This window comes from Dysidea avara, chromosome 11 (assembly GCF_963678975.1).
Source record: "Dysidea avara chromosome 11, odDysAvar1.4, whole genome shotgun sequence".
NCBI lineage: Eukaryota > Metazoa > Porifera > Demospongiae > Dictyoceratida > Dysideidae > Dysidea > Dysidea avara.
Genome location: NC_089282.1, coordinates 6085298 through 6113094, shown reverse-complemented (window position 1 = coordinate 6113094; position 27797 = coordinate 6085298). Strand labels below are relative to the sequence as shown.

Here is a 27797-nt window from a genome sequence, read left to right as displayed (position 1 = left end):
CTGGTACTGGGTAGTCATCCACTGCTTCAAGCTTCTGAGGGTCTGGTTTCAAGGTTCCTCCTCCAATTACATGACCCAAGTAGTGTACTTCACTCTTCCCAAACTGACACTTGGACATATTAACTGTTAATTGAGCCTTCTGAAGACATTCAAGGACTTGACACAAATGGTTAAGGTGTTCTTCCCAGGAATTACTGAACACAACGATGTCATCGAGGTACGCCCTAGCAAATGACCAGCATTCTCTGAAAGGTAGCAGGGGCACTATGTAAACCAAATGGCATTACCTCAAATTCAAATAGTCCAAATGGTGTAGTGAATGCAGTCTTGTCCTTTGACTCTTCAGCCATTGGTATTTGCCAGTAGCCCTTGGCTAAATCAAGTGTTGAAATGACTACTGCTGGCCCAATTGTATCAATGAGCTCCTCTATTCTAGGCATTGGGTAGGCATCAAATCTGGCAACTTGATTCAACTTGCGGTAATCCACACAAAAACGAATACCCCCATCTTTCTTATTGACAAGAACAATTGGTGAAGCCCAGGGGCTAGTTGAAGGCCTGATCACACCTGCCTGTAACATTCTGTCAAGCTCCTGCTGAACCTGCTCTCTCTGGGAATAAGGCACCCTGTAAGGCTTCTGTTGTATTGGAGTTACATCTCCCACACTGATGAAATGCTGAACAAGGGTAGTCCTTCCTGGTTGGATGGCTAGTACCTGTGGAAATGATAACAGTATTTCACACAGTTGTCCCCTTTGTGGTTCGGAAATGTTCAAGTTCACTTCCTGGACCCCATCTACTTCCAAAGGAAAGAACTGTTCCTCACTGGTCTCCTGCCAGTACTGAGTATCTTCTGACTCTGGAACAGCCTCAGCTGGGCCCATGGCCATTGAAACTGCCTGTACACTGGGTTGAGATGGCATTACATACCACTGCTTCATCAAATTTACATGGTAAACTTTTCTTTCCTGTCTCCTACCTGGAGTCTCGACCTCATAGTCAACAGTGCCCAACTTCCTTGTGACCTTGAACGGGCCAGTCCACTGCAACTTCAGTCGATTTGCTGTAGTGGGAAGTAGTACCAACACCTGGTCTCCAACCTTAAAACTTCGAGCCTTTGCTCTTGTGTCATAATATAGCTTCTGCTTCTCCTGGCTCCTGGATGAGTGTTCAGCTACCAGCTGTGCCATGTCTGCCAATCGCTGCCTCATCTCTATCACATATGTATTCACAGGAACTGCAGCTTCCTTATCTCCGGTCTACCCTTCTCTCAGTACATCTAAAGGACCTCTAACATGGCGTCCATAGAGTAAATCAAATGGGGACAAGCCAGTTGTTTCCTGTGGAACCTCATGGTAAGCAAACAATAAATATGGCAAATACTCATCCCAGTCCTTCTGACTTCTGCTTACAAACTTCCTCAGCATACTCTTCAGGGTCCCATTAAACCTTTCCACCAGCCCATCAGTCTGGGGATGATATGGGGTGGTCCTGATCTTCTTGATATGAAGCAGCTGATAAATTTCCTCAAATAGACTCGACATGAAATTCGTTCCTTGGTCAGTCAGAATTTCATCAGGCACTCCAACATGAGAAAAAAGGTTTACTAGCTCTCTAGCTACTCTAGGAGCTTCCACACTTGGCAGAGGGATGGCCTCAGGGTAGCGGGTAGCATAATCACAAATAGTGAGGATAAATCTGTTCCCTCTCTGTGTACGGGGTAGTGGCCCGATGACATCCATAGCTACTCGCTGGAAGGGCTGTTCTATCACAGGCAAGGACACCATCTTGGCCCTGGGGGGAGACTTAGGATTACTCTTCTGACATACCTCACATGTCCGACAATAGTTAGCCACATCTGTGAAGACTCCTGGCCAATAATAACGTTGTAAGAGACGATTCTTGGTCCTGGTGATTCCCATGTGGCCAGCCATTGGTACATCATGATTCATGAGCTAACTGTAACACTGCTTGTCGGCACTGCTGGGGTAACACTAATTGTTTACAGGTTCTTACATCTCCTTCTGATGACCCCTCAGGTCTCCACTTCCTGTGCAGCAGCCCATTATGGTAGTAAAAGCCAACTCTAACATCACTCCCCTCTTCTCCAGCCTCATCCCTGACCCTAGTCAATGTAGGATCAGTAGTTTGCCATTGCCTTATGTCATCAGCATTAGCCTCCAGTGGACTGTGTTCCTCATCCGTGGAGGTTGGTAGCTCCTCCCTCCTTTGCTCATTGCTCTCCTCTATGGGATCACTCACAGTACTGCACTCACCCTGAGGATTACTGTCAACTGGTATGACCTCATTGTCATCACCGGGTTCTGGTCTGCTACTTCCTTGTGCACCAGCAGTAGAACTGTGATTCCTTCTTGCTTGGGCCCTGGTAGTGACCATCACTGGCTTGAGTTCATAAATGTCTGTACCTAGCAGCACAGGCACTGGTATACCAGGAGCAACTACTACCTTAGCAACTTGCGACCATTGCCCCAGCTTAAGGTTCACTTTTGCAGTTGGGTAGCTCACCATATCCCCATGTACACAAAGGATCTTCTCCTGGTTGTCAATGTCTAAGCAGTTGGGGTGGATATAATCAGCTGACACCATTGTCTTGGTACACCCTGTGTCTATCAGCATTTGGACTGGCTTACCATTCAGCATACCACGACGCAAATACTTTTGGCTCTCCTTATTCCAGGCCACCTCATCACAAGCCTTCCCACTCAATCCAGCATTGGTCTGCTCACGTCTCTGATGATCTGGGCAACTATACATTAAATGTCCAAACTTTCCACACTGAAAACACTTCTTGTCTCCTCGTAGATTGGTTTGGCTTCTGCCATTTCTCATCGGATTGCTCTGGGGTCGATCTTTTGAACCCAGACTGCCAGCTGAGTTCTCCAGAAGACGTGTGCCAGTTCCAGGTGGGGTTGAGGAAGATGTCTTGAGATTTGTCTTCTGGTTACCCTTACGAGCTAGAGCATAGTCATCTGCAAGAACTGCAGCTTGTCGGATTGATGTGGGCTTTCTCTCACGTAGCCAAATTCGGAGGTCATCAGGTATACTGACAAGAAACTGCTCAATCATTACAAGCTCCTTTAGTGGGACAGCCTGACTATCAACCCATCGAGTAAAGTGATCTCCCAGCCGGTCAGCAACTCCCGATAAGATTCCTCACCCTTCTTACGGTCCTGTCTAAACCGTTGTCGATATGTCTCTTCATTTATTTCATATCTCCTCAGGATTGCCTCTTTCACCTTCTCATACTGGATTGCATCCTCAGGGGTAAGAGCTGCATACGCTGCCATCGCTTTGCCACTAAGTAGCCCTGCCACTTGTGTTGCCCATACCTCTTTTGGCCACTTCTGTTGGGTTGCAATCCTCTCAAAGGTAGCTAAAAAATGTTCTACATTGTCTGTGGCAGTTAATTTCTGGAGCGTAGGCTTTGGTAACTTTGCCTTTGCTGGGTCACCCATCTCTTCCTTTGGCTGGGTGTCCTTGAGGGCCTTCATCTCTCGTTCATGAGCCAATCGTTGCTGTTCCATCATATCAAGCAACATCTTCTGTTGGGACTGGTGCTGTTCCTGCATAGCACGGTTCTGTTCCTGCATAGCACGGTTCTGCTCCTGAAGCATTTCCAGCACTCCAGCCAACGATGATCCATCGGAGTCTGCACCTTTATCTGCCCCCTTGTTAGTTGGCATCACTGAGTCCTATATACAAAATGTAGGAAGACAGAGAACAACTGCTCAATGCAAATAGCTAGATTAGACCTTTCAGGGTACCGTTATCACTAGAAGCCACGGTACCACAGCGGATGAGCTTCGGGTTACAATAATCAGTAGAGCTGTCAATCGCCACGCAATTAGCTTCAACTGATCCCACCGCTGCCACCAAATGTCACGAAGCCGAGTAGTTCTAGCTATTCGATCCGGCGCTTCAGTTCTCAATACTCAGTTTAGCACACTCAATTGCAGACTGAATTTTGCACACAGATACAGAGTATTTATACAAGCTGTAGTGCTAAGGTCAGCAAAAGGTCAACTACACAAGCTTACAAAGAGAGTTAATTACCTGTACAAAACTAGAACAATAAAGAGACAGAGATATGTCAAAACAACCTACTGATAACTTACAAAAATAACAACAAAGACAGGAATAGGTAAAAACACCTGTCTAATTACACTAAAAGCTACAAAAAGTAATTATGTATGCATACAAAGAGATAATTAATGTTAATTAAGTATGAAGTCATAGCTGTTTACAGCCTGCTTCTTCACACTCGGTATAATAGTTGGTTAGGCACTTCAGGGAGATTCTTAATCAGCAAGTGTTTACATGTAGAATGATACCAAGTTTAGTGAATTCAGTTGAGAGTAACAGGTTGCTTTTGGGGGGTTTCCCAACCAATATAAATTGCATGGGGGTGCATATTATGTGGTAATCAATAGTAAATAAATGTTACTATGGTAATGCAAGAACATTACTTCATGTAAAACAATTCAAGGGCTTTAATTTTTTGCATAATGTCGTGTAGAGATTATGGGTGCTAATGCTTACTTTTTGTATTTAGTACAAAATGCATGTATTTTACATAGGGCAAGAAATGATGGCTGTCAACAAGGTTTTTCAACCAACTGGTTTGACTAAGCTAAGACTACCAAAATGACATGGAGTTGATTTTTAGCTGTTTTAATACATAATTCATAAGAACTTATAGCAAAACTTGATGTTATGTAAAATTTTATTTTGACCATTTCGGCTTACAATTCCCGATAACAAGTTTTGATATGTGTCCTGTTGCTCCAAGTATACCTGGAGACATGATTCAGTCCTACAGGTCTACCACCATTCCAACCAATCTTTCCTATACCCTTAGCAGACTTGACTTGGTGTTGATTTCCAATAATTCACTTTCCCCACCAACACCCAACAACATCTTTTGGCTGCTAGAGCTCAGAAGGAAGATTAGTATAGCTGTTTACAATATGACCTTCAGCTTTCTGGCTTATCCGTTAATCTCATTTCCATCTAGATTGGCTGTTTAGGCCATTTTATGCCAGATACAATTGCCCAAGTGGACAATGCTTGCAAAGTGGCAAAGAAGACAGTAAGATCACTGTTTGAGCAGACTGCATGCACTGTTATCTCCTGCTCATACAGAATTTTTTTAATTCTAGAGCCTCCCCGGACTGGGATCTATCAATTGGTTTGCCTAAACTGAACTTTTCTGCATGTGTATTGTGTGTAAGTCTTACCAGGGCTCCTGTACTGTTCACCCAGTACATGATACCGCTGAGTCTAGACCCCTGTACTTATGTTGTATATTGTCTTAACAAAATAAGACATCTCTCTCTCCATGTTATTGTACCAGCCAAATATCACTCTAAACCCAGCCTCAATTTCCCTTCATGACAGCTTGACAGCATTGGTTAGGCACAGCCAAGCCCAAAAATGTCCTCAGACCAACTCCAAACCCTTCCAAAAGGTTTCTTTAGAATTTTGAAAGTTTCTACTTAACAGATTTTATGCTGACTGACTGACCGACTGATGCCTCCAGCCAAGCATAACTCAACAATGGATAAATCAATGGGCTTGATATTTCACTGTTTGACATCACTTCGTCCCGAGATGTGCCTTTTTTCCAACTGCAGTACGTACAATACACACATCGTGGAGTTGCCTTTGTTCTCCTTTGTATTCCTTTGCTAACAACGCAAGATGTTGATTCACGATAGCGCGATGCAGCTTCCCTGTGGCTATTATGTTTATCGCCTATATTTTCCATAGCAACTGGATTGATTGCAGAGTTGCTTCTCACTTTTGAGTAGTTGGGGCTCACGAATTCTCCAAATTCTTCGTGGTCACTGGAGTGATTGCAGAGGAGCTTTTCCTAGTGTTCTTTGTTTGTAGGGCTGTATAATGGGCTGAATATACCTGAAAGCAAAACGCAGTGGCCATTTAACTTTTGAGTCAGTAATTGATAGCTGAAGCACGTGTTCAAACAAAAACATTAACTCTGGTGTCATCCTTTCTTTTGATGCAGTATGCGTGGGTCACCAGTCATAATAGCTAATGTTACAAAAAAGTAAACAAACAAGTATAAGGAAAAATTATGAATGTTAGGGGTCATAAAGTAAGGAAACAAGGGAGGTCACCTACACCTGCAGATATACTAGTGGACATTTAATCCCTAATTCAGTCTATACCCAGCCTCCCTTGTTTCCCTACTTTTTTTTCTATGATTCCATTGAACTTAAAATTACTAATTTTTCCATTTTTGTTAGACTATATCAAATAATGAACTATGGTCATATATTATTTGCTTTCTGGGTTTCTGTGGCCCCTGTGTATCCATGTAGTCTGGTGCGGCCGTCCCTTCAATGCCACATTCCATTTTTGATGACAGACCAGACCATTAATTTCTAATCGAAAGGGCTGCCATGCAGACATGTTATGAACTAGTAAAATCACAATGGAACAAAGCAGATTTACTTACACTGTAAATTGCTACAACAACTACACAACTACTGCTCCTACATACAGGGAAAAACTAAGGGAATTGTCATCAACATCAGTACCCTGAGGTACAGGAATTGTTCATCCATAATGCAACAGAAAGTTGCTGGAGCAGGTTCTTCATTTGTGCTGTGCATTTTGTGAATTGATAATTTACGCAGCAGTTTCATAGCTAAATTGTTGCACAATTTATCAACTACAGTGTACTACAAATACTGTGCATTAATGAGCTCCTAGATTCTGGGTACCGCAGTCGAGTTCTGGGCCAAATGCATATCATAGCTGTTTTCCATGACTAATAGGGGATTACCAATGTAAAAAATTGACACCTTCAAAAAAATTTGCTATCTGCTGTTGCATGTTGGACTATTGAATACAGCTGCAGTGGAAGTAAATTCTATTGCCTTCTTGGGGTGGAAATCGGTCAAACTATCTGCAAATCACAATATTACAAGCTGTAACTCCTGGAAATGATGATTTTTTATCACAATACTGCTTTTTCAACCTTAGCAAACCACATTGGTGGTTTGATCAGTGAAGCATGATTGCCGTCGCCGCACCATTTAGACAGGATTTTGTAGTCCTAAAACGGGTTTTCATCCATGAAGACCAAACGAATGATAGACAGAACTTCCTCACACCACAGTAGTAGTCACCCATCAGCAAAGTAGTCATGTACCAAGTATGGCTAAATTCTGAATTTGCTAGCCATCTGGGTGAGCAAGATATTGGACAAGAATTGCCCAAAATGTTTTTCTGATCACCAATTCTTGGCTTAACATGTAAAAAATAAATTAATTAGGCGTTTATCTAAATAATTTCAGGCTGACATGATTTCCATCCTTACGGAGATTTAACACTTGATCTCACACTTGATGTATTGTCTAATGGTTTTAACAGCCATAACTTGACATATATCGACATGAATTTGGCCTATAATTATCTATGATTTCACCAAAATAATTGTGATCTCCCCAAATGCATATTTTCATACTGCTTACATCCTTTAACCAACACAAAAGCCATGGCTTACATGTACAAACTTTAATTTTTTCACACATTGGTATACAGTCATACTTTTTAGTAGTAAATTTTGTAATTCTGAAATCACAAGTCATTGGTCATTCCGCTGTCCACTTTACGCAATGTGTGTTCATATTGTATTTTCTTTCCTAAGAAATGGCAAATAAGAAGTACATGTACCTATTCAAATTACTACTGGTCGGAGATAGAGATGTTGGAAAGGTAGGAATTATGCAGAGGTTTGGGGATAACACATTCAACAGTAGCTGCTCTCCAACCATAGGTAAGCCCGTAATCGTAAGTGTAGGGATTAAGAGAATCCACACATGCATTTTTGCTGTTACACTACAAGTACAGGGATGTAATTATGTGCATTGTTGAGTAGTTGCTGCCACAAAATCTTATTTGATGTTTGATTCTGAAAATGGTGATGGCTATAAGTCATTATTGAATTGATATGAAAATTTATATGGGTATGGAGTCATGCAGGATATAAATATTTGCTTGAATTGTTTAATTTTGTAATTACCTGTATTGTTAGTAAATATTCTGAAATATGTGTAATTATGGTTTGTCTGCTCATCTTTGCTTTTGCATTATGTTGTCATAAGATGCTACCATATGCTTTGATAAAGTACTAGTATTATCTGGGAGCATAGAGAATTGTTATTACTTAACCCAAAAGATTTCAAACTGGGCCAGTGTAGAGCAAAAATTCTTATAGAGCAGTAATCTGTTGTAACCAATGCAATTTATTAATTTAAAAATGAAGTAAGGTTTTACCAATAAAAGGTAGTGAAACAAGAGATATGATTGATGTTAGTTGTGTGGGAAAATCCATACATTAGCATGTTACCACCATCTGTTCAATGCCAAGATAGAGATGTTCTCACATAGCTACTGTCATTCATTTCATTACTATTGCTGGAATCCTACAGTATACATCAAATATAGTTAACGTAGCATAGTGTAGTTACGGGTATTGTAGTCATAAAGCGGTTGTAATTTTGCCATAGTTACAACATAAAAATTATTATATTTGTAATTATGAAGCACAATTTATCCAGTGTACTTGTATGCACAACATTATCCATGCAAAAACAGCCAAGCTGTATAAAAAATGGTACAGCCTTCAAAAAACCTGGGTGAAAAAAAGTTGTGAAATCAAAGGTGGTGGCCATGAAATAGCTGCAATGGCGTTGATGATAATGAATTTTAATAATGGCTTTGTGCATTAATAAAATTTACAGGGTATTATCATTAACATCATTGCAGTCATACTGTGGCTGCCATGTTTGATTTCACAACTTTTTCACCCAAGTTTTTTGAAGGCTGCACTATTATTATAGAGCTTGGCTGTTTTTGCATGTATTTCACTTCTTTTTGTATTTTAAATACATACAAAGCCAACCATATGCTGTATAAACTGGTTTTGAGGTTTGTTTTTACACAAATCATTGTTCTTATCTACAGATGCAATGAAGACAAACTAGTGCTCTACCAAAACAGAAAAATACCTACTGATTCTAATTTATATTGATGTAATTTAGCTGTAATATACATGTAGTGCCTGTATTTATTTGTAATAGTGTTTTTGCAACAAAAAGTAAATTCCTCCCAAGTTAGGTATACTATTTGTCTATTACGATATTGCAGTGACTTTTCTATTAGAGTAGCTTAATTTTTCCTGCAAAACATGATAAGTTGCAGTTGCTCAATTTTTAACAAAGCAAATCTCCCACCTTTTATGCTAAAATAGAATAGTCCATTTCCACGCAAACAAAACTATTCATGGTATGGTAATGAATACTAAATTTATTATGGGTTGTGCAACATCCGGTGTCCTTTGGGAGGTCTTAAAATGTAAAAAGTCTATGGGACTAAGATCTTTATACTTCATGGGAGCCCAAACCATACTGTTTTCTATAATATCTCTACAACAACAACTGGAAATAAACAAAACATATGTTTATCACTTTTTTATTACCTCATACACCTATACACGTGATTGCTATATACTACACTCCTCCCTCCTGATGAGAGAATTCCTATGGCTCTTACAATCAAATTGTGATACACTGTAAAAATCAACATGTTTACCAAAAAGTTCTTTTTTTACAATTAATTTTTACAGCGTGTGTTGTACCTGTGTGCATTAGAGCTAGTATCAGTGTTCAAAGCTTTGTTATTCTCGCTTTGGGTTGGGGTGGTTGTTGTAGTTATTAAGACTGGTTGTCGCACAAGATGATCAGCATGAACTCGTTAGAGGTCCCTAAAACTTTTACCAGGTAAGTGACTGGCCCATAACATTCTTCAATCTCTCCTTTATCCCATTTTCTGGGACGTTCACTACAGTTCTTAACTAAAACTTTCTCACCCTTGTTGAATTCTCGTAACTGTGAGGTGGGGTATCATGATACTGCTTTTGCTGTCTCTGTTTGCTTTCAACTGTCTCTGCTAAATTTGGATGAATTAGTGAGAGGTGAACGTTTCGAAAACAATGATGCAAGCATCTCTCCAGTCACTGTGTGTGGTGTATTTCTGTAGGCGAATAAAAAATTTGCTAATCGGTTTGACATTGACAGATTTCCCTTTTCTGTAACTGTTACACTTGTTTCTCAATTTGCACGGATCATTCTGCAGCACCATTTGGTACGGAGGTACCAACGTTTGTTTGATCTCATTTGTACTTTAAAAGTTTCTGAACACTGAAGCTGTGAACTGGGGACCATGCATTGTCGCTTACTATTTCTTCTGGCAGTCCATAAGATGCAAAAATCGACTGCAATACTCCACATGTCTTTTCTGCTGTAGTACTTCGCATTTCAATAACTTCAAGCCACTTCGAGTGACTGTCACTGAGGACTAGGAAAGTGTTGTTTCCTTTTTGGGAAAAATCAAAGTGAAGACGTTGCCAAATATAGGATGGCCATTTCCAAGCATGCAGTGGAGTTGCTGGTGGAGATTTTTGGACTGCTGCACACACTTCACATGATTTTACTTTGGTTTCAATTGCTTTGTCTAACTGTGTGGCCACCATAAGTAAGATTTGGGTAGAGCTTTCATTCTAAATATGCCCAGGTGTTCTTCATGTATCTCATTTAACAACTTCTCCCAGAATTTCTGGGGAATCACCACACATAATCCCCCACTCCTGCAACTTACTACAAATCTTCTTGGTTGAATCAATCTGTAAGATTGACCCAAAATCATGTGATTCTTGCCACTTGCAATCGGTATCTGTATTGGTAAAAATTTACTGCTAAGTATCAGTACGTATTTTCTGTATCGGTGGAACCCTAATTTCAAGTGAGCTCTTCAGTTGCAAAATAGTAGTAATCCGTATGGTCAACTACCCTCCTCAGTTGTAAAGACCCTTTGATCTATGATGCACCATAAGATAATCAATCAGTTTGTGTTTACACTATTCATACATCAGTGAGATGTCGGGCACGTGAATTCTGCTGCCCAAGCCCTCCTGGGCATCCACAGAAGAGCCTACATGTAAAGTAGGCATCAGGCTGTGGCTGTTTCATGGGAGCTGACTTGATGGGAGGTGGATACCACCACAGTGTCAAGGGAGCATTGGCTTTGAGCCTGTTATTATGAGCAAACAGTGTCTCTCCTATTCACTATTTTGACATCTTGAATGTCGCCGACCCATCTGGATGCTTGGATAGTTTCCAAGCATTAGGAATGTGATCAGCAGGGTCCTACATTGTGTTATGAAATAGGTAACTGTAACTGTGCTGGTTTAAGACTTGCAGCAGTGGATGGTATAACAGACTCAAACGATGATGCTCTATGTAAAGCTATCTTAATTGCTTATTACTTCTTAACACTTGGACTTTTACCTCCACTGTAGTGAATGTGGCTGTAGTATGGAGGAAGGCAGAATCAGCTGGCTGTGTTGTGGCCTTAGAAGAGAAAACAAAGGAGCAAGGGAAGACAGTAGAAACAGAGGCCTAAACAAAAGTTCCAATGTAGTCATCTGCACAAATAACTATGCGATTACTACTTGCTGGAAGATAAGTGTTAGGCAGATGGCAGGTGGGGATGAGGCCTGCGTGTAATAATATACTATAATGAAGTTTAAGACCTTAAACCAAGGGTAGGACTGCAGTTAACAGTAATCCATCAGTTGAGTGAGTCAGTGTCGCTAATTGCAATTACATCACATGCACACATGTATGCGCTTATTGGAATTACACATGTGATAAGTTGTACCACGTGTCATAGCAGTGGCGTGGAGTGAAGACAGCTCGTAATCTGTCATCATAGACAGGTCATCCCCAAACCATTAGGTTGGTTGAGAAGTGTGGTACTTAGGTTTGCAGTATTATACCAGTAGAAAGGCAGAAAGGACTTTGCAAATACTGGAAGTGCTGCAGTGGGACTCTGCACTGTTAAAACTGAGGTGGTCATAGCACACTTAACCAGCAACACACCCTTGGGGTGCAGGCACACTTTCAAGATAAGGTGTGTAAAGCACACAAGACAAGCAGTGTGAATGTATAATGGTGTACATGACACCAAGATTTGTAAACGAAAAACCATTTTCTCACACTATCATACAGTACGATAGTACTGTATAGTAGGGACCACAAAGGAGTAGGCGTGGCCCATGAAATAACATCACCCAAAAACCAGCCTCAAGTTTCCCTGACGACAATGAGGCAGTATTGGTTAGGTAAAATTAAGCCCAAACAAGCTTTCAGATTGACCCGAAATGCTTTCAACAAGTTGCTATGGATTTTGAAAAAAAATTATAATGGATTTTTTTACTGACTGCTTGACTGACTGACCGACGCCTTCAGACAAGCATAACTCGATAACAACTAAGGCTATGGGCTTGATTTTTTCACTGTTTGACGTTGCTTCGGCCCGAGTGGTGCCTTTTGGCATACCGCAGTATCTACAATACATTCCTCATGGACTTACCAGTGTCCTCCTTTTTGTCCCATTCATCTTTGCTGACAGCAAAAAGTGTTGATTTGGCGGTAGCACGTGATGGCTTCCCTTCGTAACAGAAATCATCTGTATTTTTCATAGTGGCTATTTTGATTGCAGAGGTGCTTTTCAAACAGTTCTTGATTCATACTGCTGTGTAATTGGTTGAACTTAGCCTACAACAAAGCGTAATGGATACTTCACTTTTCAGATGATAATTGATATAACTGGGGCACGCGGCACCATTTCTTTCTTTCGGTATGCGTGGATTGCAGAGGTGCTTTTTGAACACTTCTTAATTCGAAATGCTGTGTAATGGGTTGAACATAGCTGACAACAAAGCGTAACGGATACTTCACTTTTAAGACGATAATTGATATAGCTGGGGCACGTGGTGCCATTTTCAGATGCGGTATGCGTGGGTTCACCAGTAATAATAATTATTTGCAAAAAAAGTTAACAAACAAGTACACAAAAAATTTTGGAATTTTCAACTAGAGTAGGGATCATAGCACATCGATAAAAAGTACTGAAACAAATTGGAGTAGTCCATGGTATTTAATCACAGTAAAACAATAAGAAGTGTTATATCCCTACTGTGCTCAATATAACATAACGGAAATGCACAGTAGGGATATAACACTTCTTATTGTTTTACAGTGATTTAATGTCATGGACTATCCCAACTTGTTTCAGTACTTTTTATTGATGTATGGTCCCTACTCTAGTTGCAAATTCCAAATTTTTTGTGTACTTGTTTGTTATCAGTGTGACTAATATGGTATGCATACTACTCTTATAAGGATGTGCCAGTTCGGACAACAATATCACAGGACATTGAAAACAGTGGAAATTGAAACTGAAAAACTGAAATTGTTCAAAATGTGTGAAATAGCTAATAGTACTCACCTCTTTACAAAGACCTCCTCTATGATAAGACCACCTTTATGATAGACCACCTATATGATAGACCACCTCATTATAGTGACCACATATTTTATACTTCATGACCACTTTACGTATCAGATAAGGCTATAACTTCATTATTCAGTGACCATTTCAAAGCGATTTGTGGTATATTTCATGAATTTGTGTACAAGGTCATCTATCGAGATTATATTTTTGTCTCATTTTATTTTTGTGTAACCTGATTAATCAAGATACATATGAGACTATGATTTAGTACAAGTGTAAGAAAAAATTAGGAATTTTCCATATAAGTGGGGACTGCAGCAATAAAAAGCACTGAAACAAACACTGAGACAAAACACAACTGAATGATTGTATTTTAATCCCTGCTTTAGCCATACAGGCTAAAGTAGGGATTAAAATGCAATCATTCAGTTGGTATGGCTAAAGCAGGGATTAAAATACAATCATTCAGTTGTGTTTTGTATGGCTAAAGTAGGGATTAAAATGCAATCATTTGGTTGTGTTTTGTCTCAGCTGCTTGTTTCAGTGCTTTTTATTGCTGTAGTCCCTACTCATATGGAAAATTCCTAATTTTTTCTTACATTTGTTTGTGTACTTTTTTGTAAATTTTATTGAATAACTGTATTTAGTAATTCCCCCCCTGCAATTCTCGAAATACGCAGCTAAACATTCCTAAGGATGTGTACTTTTAACAAACCACTTTAAACAACACATCACCCACAGAAGCATCTTTTCAACTGTTTTATAGTGTGTCTACAGTATTATTTTCCACAAATTCTCTCAACAAAGTCTCAGGGCTGCTCTTACTTTTAGTTCACGTAAGTACGGGTCACGCCCACTTTCTAGACGACGAGATATGCGAGCCTATGAGGCCTACTACGGTGTTTTTCAGTTGTAGTACACCTGAAAAGTGCTCTGGGAAAGCTACCCATAGAGTCTGTAGAGAGGCGCTATATACACCTGGTTTTTAAACTCGGAAAAGAAACCACCTTCGAACCAAAGCAAACACTCTAATCCTTACGTGTGTAGTTTCTCAACCGGCGATGTTGAACAGGCAGCAGCATATCCCGAGGTATATCCCAACATTAAAATTACGTACTCGCTACAATTATGCTACACGTTTATTCCAATATGTTGGGGCGCTGTGGTGTGTGTGCTTTGATGGAAGCCGTACCCATGAGAAATGGCCACGGTAAAGAAGGATCAAAGATAAAACAGTAAGACAGTAGCGCACACATCGTAGGTATTTAATATTGTGAAAGGTTTTTTCGCCACAAAATTCGAAGCGTTTCCGCCAAAGAAGCAAGGCTGTAGCTGTAGCCAGTTTTCCACTACACTTTACTGAACGCATCAGTGAGGCAGTGAGGCAGTAGAAAATTCACTAAAATAATGTTTTTTTAAATTTCATAGCACCTCATCGGAAACGTTTCGAGTCGTTCTGAAAACACATTTGGGCTTGTTTATACCTGACCAATACTGTGAAGTGGCCGTGAAGGATTTCTGAAGATGATTTTTGGTAGTTTTTCTTCGTGGACTGCGCCCACACCTTCATCATCCCTACTATACAGTACTATTGTACTGTATGATTAATGAGATATTAACTCAAAAGTAGCCACACCAAATAGCTAGACCTAGCTTTTTGGGGCTAAAGTTTGTATAATGAAGGTTAGCTAGCTATATAGCAACCATTATTTTATTTTATTTTATGGTCTTATATTGGAAACAGTAGGCATCTTGTGCATTCCTCTGCCTAATGAAAAGAAAATCAGTCTGAACCATAAAATAAAATAGTGGTAGCTATATAGTAAACCACAGCAACACCTCGTACAGGCTCTGCCTTCTGTGTATGCCCTCCAGTGCCTAATTGGCTCGCTAACTGGTAAAGAGGATAAGAATAACACGATAATTATTTTTAGAGGCGCTTAGTATGCACGAAGGTGCTGGGTGACAATTTCACAGCTAGTTTGACTTTGGTTTGCTTTGGTCTCAGGTTAATTTGTAGTAAAATGTGCATATTTTCATGAGTTTTATGAACTGATCTTGGCCTGACAAAGTTTAGTAGAAGTATGGCTGGCTCCTCCACTAGGTGAGGGGGGGGTATTTGCCCCAAATGCCCCATCCTGGATCCGCCATTGATATACACGTACTAAACTGTCTATATCGGCTCAATCTCACATGTCTGATATTTCATGGTCTGTACACAATACCTCATCATCAGTGGGTGTGTGTGTATGTGTCACAAGTGTGAATAAATTTGTTATCTAAACCATACCTGCACATTGGGCAGGTAATAATGCTAGTACATTTATAATTGTGTCTTCAATAATCATCTGTATGGATAAGTAGAAATGTGGGAAAAATCAAACCCAGACGTTTGTCATAGGCTGGTTTGGGGCCATATAAAGTATGAAAAGAAGTGAAATCTACACAAAAACAGCCAAGCTGTGAAAAGGATGTGTGTGTGACTGAATTAGGGATTAAATGTCCACTAGTACATCTACAGGTATAGATGACCTCTCCTTTTTTTAGCTATATTCCACTACTTTTTTTTATCCCTGATCCAACTTAAAATTCCTAATTTTTCCTTCTACTTGATTATTTACTTTTTTTTATAACATAATTATGACAAATAGACCAGCGCATACCACATTAAAGAAAGAATGGTGCAGGAATTCCATAATAATAATTTTGTGTCAGAACACATGCCCCAACAATCAATTATGTAATGGAAAGGGAGGTGGCCATTATGCTTTGCCCATTACACGGCATTACAAACAAAGAACAGTACAAGAAGCATCTCTGCAATCAATCCAGTAGCTACAGAAAATACAGACAATTAGCGTAATAGTCAACACAGTCACAGGAAGCCGCATTGCACTATCGCAAATTTGTGCCTTAAATTGTCAGTGAAAAGAACTGGAACACAAAGGAGAACAAAGGCAAGTCCATGATGCGGTTGGTGAAAAAGCACATCTCGGGACAAAGCAACATCGAACAATGAAGAAATTAAGCCTGTAGCCTTATCCATTGCCAAGCTATGCTTGGCTAGATGCATTGGTTGGTTAGCCATTTGGTCGGTCAGTTGGTTAGTCAGTCAGTCAGTCAGTTAGTCAGTCAGTTAGTCAATCAGTCAGTTGGTCTGAAAACATTTTTTGGGCTAACCAATGCTGCCAAGCTGTCTAAAAAGGAAATTGAGGCTGGTTTTAGGGTGATATTTTTGTATGATACGTATTTGTGCATTGTGTGTGCTTTTCTATCATATTTAATTTTAGGCATTGAGTTCAAGTTAAAAAAGTACAAATTAATGGAAAGGAAATAAGGATGCAATTATGGTACGTATAAGTATTTATAAAACTTTGCATGATATTTTCCTTTAAGTATATATTATAATTTTACTTTATAAAAGTTTTATGAAAGCATACTTATAACTGTAAGGCATGACTAGTTCATTGTCAACAGTTTGTTTTTTTTGCTGGTTGTCACCAACATAATAGTAATCAGCAAGGGACAAAATTACTTAGGTTACAAAGGTTGCACTAACCACAAATTTGTACAACACAAGGAACCGGAATACCAGTTACACCTATAGTGACTATAGTGTGTTCATGTTGAGTTGATTCGAACCTCAAGGATGGAATTATGCAAGTTCTTGAAATTTGGCTCATTTTAGTACTGCTCCATCCACTAAAAATCTTTTCGTTTAAATGTATGACACTTTATTTATAACCAATCAAGGTTTTCACCATTATTATATTCTCTATGTGGAAGCCATGAAGTGCACAGTCTGTTATGGCCTATTCTCAAACTTGTAATGAAGCCAAACCACACATGTCTGCACTTGATACCTTTACTGTCACCACTATTTCTCTTGAGAAAAACAATCCACTTTTCTTTTTTAGCTGCTGTTCTTCCATAGCCTTGATGTTAAAGCACTTGGGCCCAGCCTCTTGATATATTAACATCTTGGCCACATGCCTTATTCCTTATTGTTTGCATAACACTCACACCAATTCCTTAACATAATGATGGCACATGCAATACAGTAGTACTGTATACAGTAGTACTGTATACAGTAGTAGTACGAGCAAGTATGGCTCACAATAAAATATTCAGCTTTGCATGCACGGGGTGTATCATAACTGGACATAAAGAACTTGATGGTTTTACCCATAAAATACATTCTCTGAAGCTGTAAAAGATAGAGTGGTCCCATTAAAAGATACAGTAATGCCAAACAGTACAGTTGTCAAACAACTGCAAGTTGGAAACATTATAATGTTTTAGTTTACCTAAGAAAGTTTGTTTATATGCCTATTTCACCATAGAATTTTTTTTCAGTTTCAAATTTCACCACCATATTATATCAAGAGTATATAATGGGGAGGGAGAGTATCGAACTACGCTATACGCTGTGAAAAATGAGCCCGTAAAGTAACCCGCATACTTTCGTTTCTTGTCGTAAACCTGACCGCTGTTGATTGCTCAGATTTAACACCTTAAATGTTTTAACGGGTGGTCCGTATAGAATCACAATGGCTGAAATTCCATTTAGACGAGTCACTTTAACTAGTACAACTGTCGAGGCAAGGCATGGGATGGCGACCATGATGAAATCTCTACCATGATGAAATATCGAAATCTCGACCTCGCTCGACCATGATGAAACCTCGATGTTTGCTTTCCAGGTTAGCTGCGTCTGTCTTTCTCTTTGTATGGCAAATTCCTCTGCATAATGTGCCATACTTTTCTCTAGTACACCGTTCTTTCACTCAGTAGCCACATCTACAAAGTGCGCCCACTGCGCTTATAATTAGTCACCAATCAACACAAATCACCGAGTCGTTTGAACGATGCCATAGGACTTTACGGGCTCATTTTTCACAGCGTATAGCGTAGTTCGATACTCTCCCTCTCCATTATATACTCTTGATTATATGAATATTGTATGTTTCAGGGATACAGGAGGTCAGGAAAGGTACAGTGCCATCAATATAGCATATTACAGGGGAGCAAAGGTATAGTAACTCTCAGGTATTGCAATGTTGAAGGGTTTAATGTGTTATAGTGTCAAGCTCAGTGGCGGATTTAAGGGGGTTTCAAGGTTTCCATGGAAGCCCCTTTGAAAAATGATTGTGCAATATAGTATAGCGGCACAACCAAAAAATTGTGCACTTTTTCATAAAGCCATGAAATTTTCCACATAAATAGTACTCCTCAATACATGTATTTTTAGATATAGTGCCATCGCTGATTTGACCTTTGGTGACCTTTACAGCCATTTTTGTACAGAAAATTGATCATTTTTGTCTTTAACTCCCTGAGGCAGTAATTAACTTGTTAAAACATGGTACCAAACAAAAGATCTTGTTGATAGAAACAACTTGGTTTTTTATTAATTTATTATTAATGCTTTACAGCACAAGTGCTGAAGGTCTGTAGGACACCTGGTCCTACAGCCTGCTCAAAGACTTTAGCTACATTAGGTGTGTTTGAAAAGTTGGAGAAGGGAGAAAAAATCCATGACTGGACCTAGGTGGCCTCGAACCTGCAGCCATCCGATTTACGTTCGAACACTTACAGAAGTCTACCAGGTGGTCAGGATGTTTTCTCCTTGTTATTTTCATGTAATTATATCCATAGGAATTCTAGAGAGTAACTCATTATCTCTTAGTACCCCAAGTAGAACCAAATGGACACTAGTTTATTTATTTATTAATGCTTTACAGCATTTTATTTGAAGTCAATAGGTGATTGCATTACAAAGGTATGATCATTTTTATTAGCTACAAAATTTGATAAATTTACCTGCCCTCGAGGTGTGAATTACCTGTGGGCAGATAATTATGCATAAATTTATCAAATTTTGTAGCTATTAAAAATGATCATAACTTTGTAATGAAATCACCTATTGACTTCAAATAAAACCAAGTTGTTTCTATCAGCAAGATCTTTTGTTTGGTACCATGTTTTAACAAGTTAATTACTGCCTCAGGGAGTTAAAGACAAAAATAATCAATTTTCTGTACAAAAATGGCTGTAAAGGTCACCAAAGGTCAAATCAGCGATGGCACTATATCTAAAATTACATGTATTGAGGAGTACTATTTATGTGGAAAGTTTCATGGTTTTATGAAAAAGTCCACAATATTGCCAATTTTGGGGGCTACACCGCTATACTAATAGTTGAGTATTTAATTAATTATTGCGGCGTGCACCTATAATAAGCGATATGCATGCTCAACACTCCGTAAATATAGACTTCGTAAATATTATTTTTCACACTAAAATTGTTGCCAAATGCAGTCTCAGAGCATCAAAATTTCAAAAATTTCCTGGGGGGCATGCCCCCAGACCCCCCTAGCAAGTAGTGATGCACCGATACCAGATTTTTACAACTGATGCTGATACCGATACCATATTGGATAAAAATACCGATACCGAGTCCAATACCGATACTACAGTTAAACGATATATTCAAGTGGTAACATGTGATTAAAAGTGTCAGGGTACAATACAGGTCCTGTTTACAGCACAAGAAAACTTACAAAAGGCAATTAATATCCCACGACAGGTAAGTTTTTTTTAATAAAGAGGAACATTTCAGCCTTTTCCGGCAAAATTCTGTTTCTTTCTGCTGAGATAATGTCACTTGCACTACTGAACAATCGCTCTGAAACAGCAGATGATGGAGGTATACATAAGTACTTGCAAGATAGATGAGCTAAGCATGGCCAAACAACTTTCTTCAATTACCAATATTTTAAGGGATGAATATGCTCAGAACGAGAGACTACAGGTTCCTTCAAATACATTTCTGTTATCACTTCAGTTTCAATTCCACAGTCATCTTCAATTCACCATCACCATTTGTTGAATCAGCTATCAGTTCACCAAACAGGCTCCATAATGCTGAACTGGACTTCTCTCTCGAGTCACTTCTGCTACGTTTCGGCTGTGGCTCATCACTGTCTGACTGACATTTCTTCAGATAAACCTCACACTCTGTAATAAGAAGCATTTTTGCATGAGCTGCACTACTAGCAGACATAAACCCCTAGCTTTAGCTTAAATCTTGGGTCTAAAATTGTAGCAAGTACACATAGAGATTCTTGCTCTACATTTCCATAACGTTCCTGTATGGATTTCAACATACCTCTCTTCATAGACATAACACCATGGTCATCCTCATCTTCTGAAATTTTTTTCTTTAGAGCCCTGATTATTGGTATGATTACAGAGGCACTGGCATATTCTCCACTAACTTCCTGTGTTGCTTCTTCAAAATCCTTCAAAAGTTTTATTACCTTTTCAGCCAAAAACCATTGTTGTGTGTTTAGTTCAGCAGGTGGTTGACATTCAGTATTAGCTGCTGTAATGGTTTTCCTCTGCTCTACTAACCTTTCTAACATATAATAGGAGCTGTTCCATTTAGTGGTAACATCCTGAATAAGGACATGGTCAGGTAAGTTGAGCTGTGATTGTATTTTCTTGAAGTTTTGAAATGATGAATTGGAACGATGATAATGACCCACTAAGGATCTAGCAGTAGCTAACAACTGCTGGACTGCAGGTTGCAGTAAAACACCATCCTTGATGATTAATTGGAGAGAGTGTGCCAAGCATGGCAATGATTTGAGATTTGCAGAATTCATTGCAGCTACTATATTGGAAGCATTGTCTCGTAAAACACATACAATACTTCTATCTCCCATTGGCGAACATGAGATAGTATAGCAGCTGCTATATTGACACCAGTGTGTGATTCATTGAATTTCCAAGCACACAACATGACATCTTTCTTTTCCATTGTACTTTCCACAATGAAATGTGCTGTCAAGCTAAGAAACGAATGAGAGCAATTGGTACTTCAGTGGTCAGAGTGACGTAGCTAACCAAACTCAAAAGCTCAGAGATTCCCCGTTTGACTTTTGTAAAAATCTCAGGAATAAGAACCTCTGAGAACTGTCGACAGTTTGGTAGTACATATCTGGGCTCAAGTTCAGCCAGCAGGCGCTCAAACCCTAAATCACTGACAATACTAAAGGGCTGTAAGTCAGTACAGATCATTTCAGCAACACGGTAAGTAATAGCTTTTGCTCTTGGGTTATTTGCACTGTACGCTGTACATTTTCTACCATGGATTTCAATGTTTCTTGCTTCAATGTAACTCCTTCAGCTTTTTTTGGCTTTTCCTTTCTTCTCTTCTCCTCTTCTAAAAGACTTTGAAATTGATCCTTGTGTACCATCAAATACTTACGAAGGTTGCTTGTGTTGAATTTGGTTGAAACGCTTCCTCTTCGAGAAACTTTTTCCTCACAAGTAAGACATATAGCCTTTTTATTGTCACTCTTGTCGATTTTAAAATATTTTCCCATAATTATTATCTTGCTGGTTTTCTTCCTTTCTTTTACTCCTTTATCAACACTTACAGTCGATTGCAGAATTCTTGAAAAATCAATTCCGTACCGTGAATATTTCCGTAGGTCACATGAAGTCGAAAAAACGCACGACTAGCTATTTGAACATAGGATATCACGAGAGATATCAGCTAGCTATGTCCCTTTCAGCGAACTGTGTACGCACAGCACCTTATGTGGCAACGCCTCTCGAAAGGATTGTTGTTCGTGGAAATAGCAGAAAGATTAGATGTGTCCATCAGCACTGTATGTAGAGTTTACAAACTCTTCAAGGAAACAAATGCAGTTGACCCTAAGTCACATTGCAAACCAAGGCTTCATACAAGACAAATGGATATGCAATTAGAATTGTATGTGATAGGATATGTGCTCGAGCATCCAGGCATATACTTGTTTGAGCTGTGTCGGAAAATCCAAGATGCATCAGGAGTACAGATTTCTAAGAGTACCATTTGTAGATTGTTGAGAAGACACGGATTTACTCGTAAGAAGCTTCAGCAAATTGCACTCCAGCAATCCACATTGTTAAGGGGCAAATGTATGGCAACCACTATGCTATACAAAAGGGAACAATTTGTATGGTTGGATGAAACAGGCTCAGATAACCGCACCTATTTGAGAAAGTATGGGTATGCAATTAAAGGTGAAAGACCAAGGTGTCGTCAATTACTTTGCCGTGGTGAAAGGATATCTGCTATAGCTGCCCTTTCTACAGATGGGTTGGTTGCTGCTGAAGTCATGAAGGGTACAACAAATGCGAACGCTTTTTTGATTTTGCAAGGGGGAGCCTTATTCCTAACATGAACCCATTCAATGGTTCAAATCCAAAATCCATTGTAATTATGGACAATTGCTCCATTCACCATGTACAAGAGGTCATCAGTTTGTTTCAGACAACTGGGATACTTGTGATGTTTCTTCCTCCATACAGCCCCGATTACAATCCAGTAGAAGAAGCTTTCAGTGATGTGAAGTACTATTTGAAGAGACATGAAAGTTTACTGCAAACAATACCAGATAAAACACCTGTAATAAAGTCAGCCTTACATAGCATTACAGCTGATTTAGCGTGTTCTTAGATTGATGACTGTGGTTACTCATAGTAGTTATATGAACAAATACATTATAAGTATACATGTCTTGCTCAATGTATGCTGAATAAGTATCACAAATCTAACTAACTGATAAGAGATAGCCTAAATATAAACACAGTATATGTGGACACATGCACATCAAAACTTGTAGATATCACTTAGAATTGTTTCCTGCAACTTTTCATACTGGTCAGATGTGATATTACCTTTATCAAGCAGCTCCCCTAGTTGCTGGAGCTGCTGAATACACTCAGTACGAAGATTGATTCTCTTCCCTGGTGATATGCCAACCACAGTAGGAACAGAAGTGGCATTAGTAGTAGAATTGGTCAGAACTGAGTTACTTGATGTACTCTCAGACACTCTTTCATTATCTTTCTTCTTTTTACCTCTAAAAAATGGGTAATCTGGGGGTTCATCATACGAGCTCTGCTTCCCAATCTGTATTAACTGTGCCCAAGCATGGTACTGCTCTGCTGTATACTTCTTCCCATGCTTATCTTTCAACTTCAACAATATTTCCTTGGCCTCATCTATTTTACCTTCTATCTCGGTGGTACACTTTGTACGTTTTTCATCGGCATGACCAGCAGTATCATTGCTGCGCTTCTTACTGACTGCTCCTCCCTTACCAGGCAGAAAGCACCAAAGAAGAATCTCTTTTTTCGTGCTGTAAGCTTCATACATATCTTGTAAATCTTCCCAACAGGTAATCCAACGCTTGTATCCATGTCCAGGTTCCATATACCCCACCTGTACCTCACCACAGGCACTTAACTCGATGTATGACTCTTTAAGCTTCATGGTCAGTTGCTCAGGAGTCTTGAACTTAACATGTGTCTGCCACTTTTCAACCCGGTATTCTGACTTTCGGTTAGGGTTGATCAATTTCACTGAATAGCACGTATCAACTGTCTCACAATCATCCTCTTCGTCACTTAATATTGGCATAGGTGAACCGTTGTTACTTTCCACTTGCACCTATTGAAAGTGATAAACTTGTCACATTGCGCGCCAGTTATGCCGCCAAAAATGTTCTCAATACCTTGCCGCTTTCACTTGAGACTTCACTGGTTGATTCTCCAGTCGTGGAAATGCTAGTCTGAGAAAATGAACCGTTACAATGGTAATATATCCCCATGTAAATGGAATCTGTCCGAAGATCCATCACTCCAACAATGACACTCGTGCATGCACGTGACCTACGGAAATATTCACGGTACGGAATTAATTTTTCAAGAATTCTGCAATCGACTGTAGCGGTTCACCTTCTGTTTGTATAGTGACTTCGTGGTAGCTATCAGTGGCTTCGTGGCTATTTTCAGTGGCTTCGTGGCTTTCTATTTCATCTTCTATCACATCTATTATCACATCCATACTACTTTCACCACATGTCACTAACATATTCGCTTCAGCATCCACCATCTTGAAAAGTAATTATCCTACGTCATCGAGTATCGGTAGTATCGGGTGGCTTGTACTTAAACCGATACAAGCCCGATACCATCAAAATAAGCCCGATACCGATGCTAGTATCGGTATCGGCAAGAGTTCATAATACAAGTAAGGGAGAGAGTATCTAACTGGAATACATCCAGGAAAATCACTGAGTCAAGTAACACATTAAGCCTGTTCACAGAATAAAGCCTTGACCTTATCAACACCAGGCTATATATTGGAAGCTGGATACTCTCTCCCTTACTTATATTATGAACTCTTGGTATCGGTGCATCATTACCAAGGGGTAGTCACTTCCATACCACCAGTTGATACACTTGCAACCGGGATCAAGAATTTTGATCGTCGAAATTTCGCCTTGATCGCTTGATTACACTTATAAAAGTGCCATAGTCTACCGTAAAATATTAGTAAATTATCGTGTTGCTAAAGTTAGCTTTGAAAGGTGCTTGATCGTCACTTTTGTGGACATCTTGATCACTTGATTCACTGTACAAAAGCCCCTTGATCGCTTGATTAAATCTTGATCCCGATCGCAAGTGTTTCAACAGACGGTACTGAAGTGACTGCCCCTTGACTACTAGCAAGGTGAGTGTGCTTCTTCGCACACTCATGCATAGGCAGCGGAAGAGGGGGTGCTGCAACTATTTTACTGGGGGTGCTGAGCACCCCAACTCAAAGCTGCATTGTGCAATAGTCGTCACGTGAATTTCCAGAAACTTGTCAATCACAATCGAAATACTCTAATAGTCAAGCATGTATTAAAATAAAATTAATAGTACTAGTATTTGATTAACAACTAGAACCACCGAAATGCCTCAAAATTCAATCTCCTGACACCTAATTTTCACAATTTTCCTTGGGGGGGGGGCATGTCCCCAGACCCCCCTAGAATTAGCATGGTTGGTGTGCGAACACTACCACCATAAATTTTGGGCACCCCCAACTGTAGCATCCTTCTGCTTCCTATGCAGTGGATATGTCCACCTTCTAAACTGGAAACCCCCTTTATAAATTCCTAGATCCGCCACTGAAGCTGCATGGGCATAGTAGTCTGGTGTTTCCACTGCTATGTGACTGATATACACCTTAGCAAATAAATCTGGTATTTCCACTGCTGTGTGACTGATATACACCTTAGCAAATAAACAGCATTAGCATCATTGCTTTGTAGTTTTAGCAAATTTTTGTGTATCAGTATTAAAAACTGTTCATTAGCATAACGTGAAAACCAAGCAAGAGAGTATAGTGCAGTTTGTTTTAGAGAAGCACCAATCTTTTTATCTTCACCATTTTGCATGTCTGTTGTGATAGTTAACCAGTTGAATGTATGTATGTATGTATGTACGTACGTACGTATGTATGTATGTATGTATGTATGTATGTACGTATGTATGTATGCATAGTATGTATGTATGTATGTATGTATGTATGTATTTATGTCATAACGTGGTTAAAAAGTAACCTCTGGCTGATGCTATACTTCTTGGTTAAAACAAGACAAAAAACAAAGCATATTATTACCAATAACTGTCTTGAAATGCACTGTGCCATTCCCTTTTAACCCCCTTACTGCCAAATTTGTAGAGGCCTCCAATCTACTGCTTCTAAACTGCTATAACTTACAAACCATACCATATAATCCTATAAAACTATATATCAATTTACTCGCTATAGAACAAGGAATTCTATTGTTTACACAAGGGCAAACACAAAGCCATTATATAACTTCAAAATGCAAAAATTGGCCTAAGTGAAACCAAACGTGAAATTTCACTACTTTACAGGCTAGGACTGTTTATAACAACACAATAAACATCGCTAACCTGTTTACAGTTGAAGCGATGATCACCAAGTCAGCATTTGAGCAAGTGCGCATGTGCATACAGACATGAGGTCACTGTTTCGAGGCGTAAAAAAGTAGCAACACGCCACTCCAACCTTCTCCTTACTGTTTCTCTTCATTAGTAGTGCCATTATCACTTCAAAGAATTGTCTACAATGTTTGTTATCGACATTCCGAAAGTACGTGATTGCATTATCTAACCATGCGATAGTGCACGAGAGACCGGTTATCCCTGTTCCCATTCACTTAAGGGTGTGGCCGCTACAGGATAAGTGCAGGAACTACTAAAACACTTGACTGAAGTTATAGAGTGCTTAGAATGTGATGCTATGGGGGTTTATATATTGAAACCGCCATATGGCGGTTGTGACGGTGAGAGGGTTAACAATTGCCATCATAGAGTTTTCAGTGTGCTAAATAGTAAGTGTGTACGTATATAATAGACGATATGCGTACCGTAAATTTTCTAATAAACACGTGATTTTTAACACGTCACAACAGTGACTGAATGTATTGTGGTCTATGGGGAAAGGCACAAATCACTTCATTGCATCTACAGTAGACCAGCTACAGACGATTCTTTGACAACAACAAATTTTTCTAATTCAAAAGTAACGTGTTCCAATTGAGAAAACCGCACCCGTAGCTTTAGTGGTGAGTTATTGTCTGAGCCGCATTCGCTGCCCATACTTTTGTATGGGATTCACGAGAATAAGTTACCGTTGAGACTCAACGCTCGATCATTTTTCTTTCAAGTAATTTAGTATGCATATCATCTATTGTATGGTATTCTTATCATACAACTGTATAGTAGGGACCACAAAGGAGTAGACGTGGCCCATGGGATAACATCGCCCAAAAACCAGCCTCAATTTTCACTGACGACGATGAGGCAGTATTAGTTAGGTAAAACTAAGCCCAAACAAGTTTTCAGATCAACCCGAAATGCTTTCAACAAGTTGCTATGGAATTTTAATAATAATTTATTTAACGGAATTTTCTACTGACTGACTGAGTAACTGACTGATTCCTTCAGACAAGCATAACTCGATAACAGCTAAGGCTACAAACTGGATTTTTTCACTGTTCAACGTCGCTTTGGCCTGACAGGTGCCTTTTGGCATACCACAGTACGTACAGTGTATTCTTCATGGACTTACCAGTGTCCTCCTTTGTGTCCCTTTGCTGACAGCGAAAAGTGTCAATTTAGTGGTAGCACGTGATGGCTTCCCTTCGTAACGGAAATCATCCGTATTTTTCATAGTGGTTATTTTGATAGCAAAGGTGCTTTTCGAACAGTTCTTGATTCGAAATGTTGCGTAACGAGTTGAACATAGTTGACAACGAAGAGTAATGGATACTTCACTTTTCAGATGATAATTGGGGTGCGCGGTGCCATTTCAGATGCGGTATACGTGGGTTCACTAGTCATAATAATTATTTACAAAATAGTTAACAAACAAGTACACAGAAATATTTGGAATTTTCAACTAGAGTAGGGACCCATAGCACATCGATAAAAAGTACTGAAACAAGCTGGAGTAGTGCACGATATTA

General features: G+C 39.4%; 1 protein-coding gene across 2 annotated transcripts in view; it reads left to right on the top strand.

Annotated features, from left to right (window-relative positions):
* Nucleotides 1-7789: 7789 nt before the first annotated feature.
* Nucleotides 7790-27797, top strand: part of LOC136238457 (uncharacterized) — a 33446-nt gene continuing 13438 nt past the window's right edge. The window contains exons 1-3 of one of the 2 annotated variants that reach the window (XM_066028931.1): nt 7790-7825; nt 16698-16757; nt 18380-18440. In XM_066028931.1, coding sequence (XP_065885003.1) covers nt 16747-16757; nt 18380-18440 — 72 coding nt within the window. In that variant the 5' untranslated portion in view covers nt 7790-7825; nt 16698-16746. Of the gene's footprint in view, nt 7826-16697; nt 16758-18347; nt 18441-27797 lie in introns of those variants that run through there. The other variant, XM_066028930.1, reaches the window with a different exon arrangement.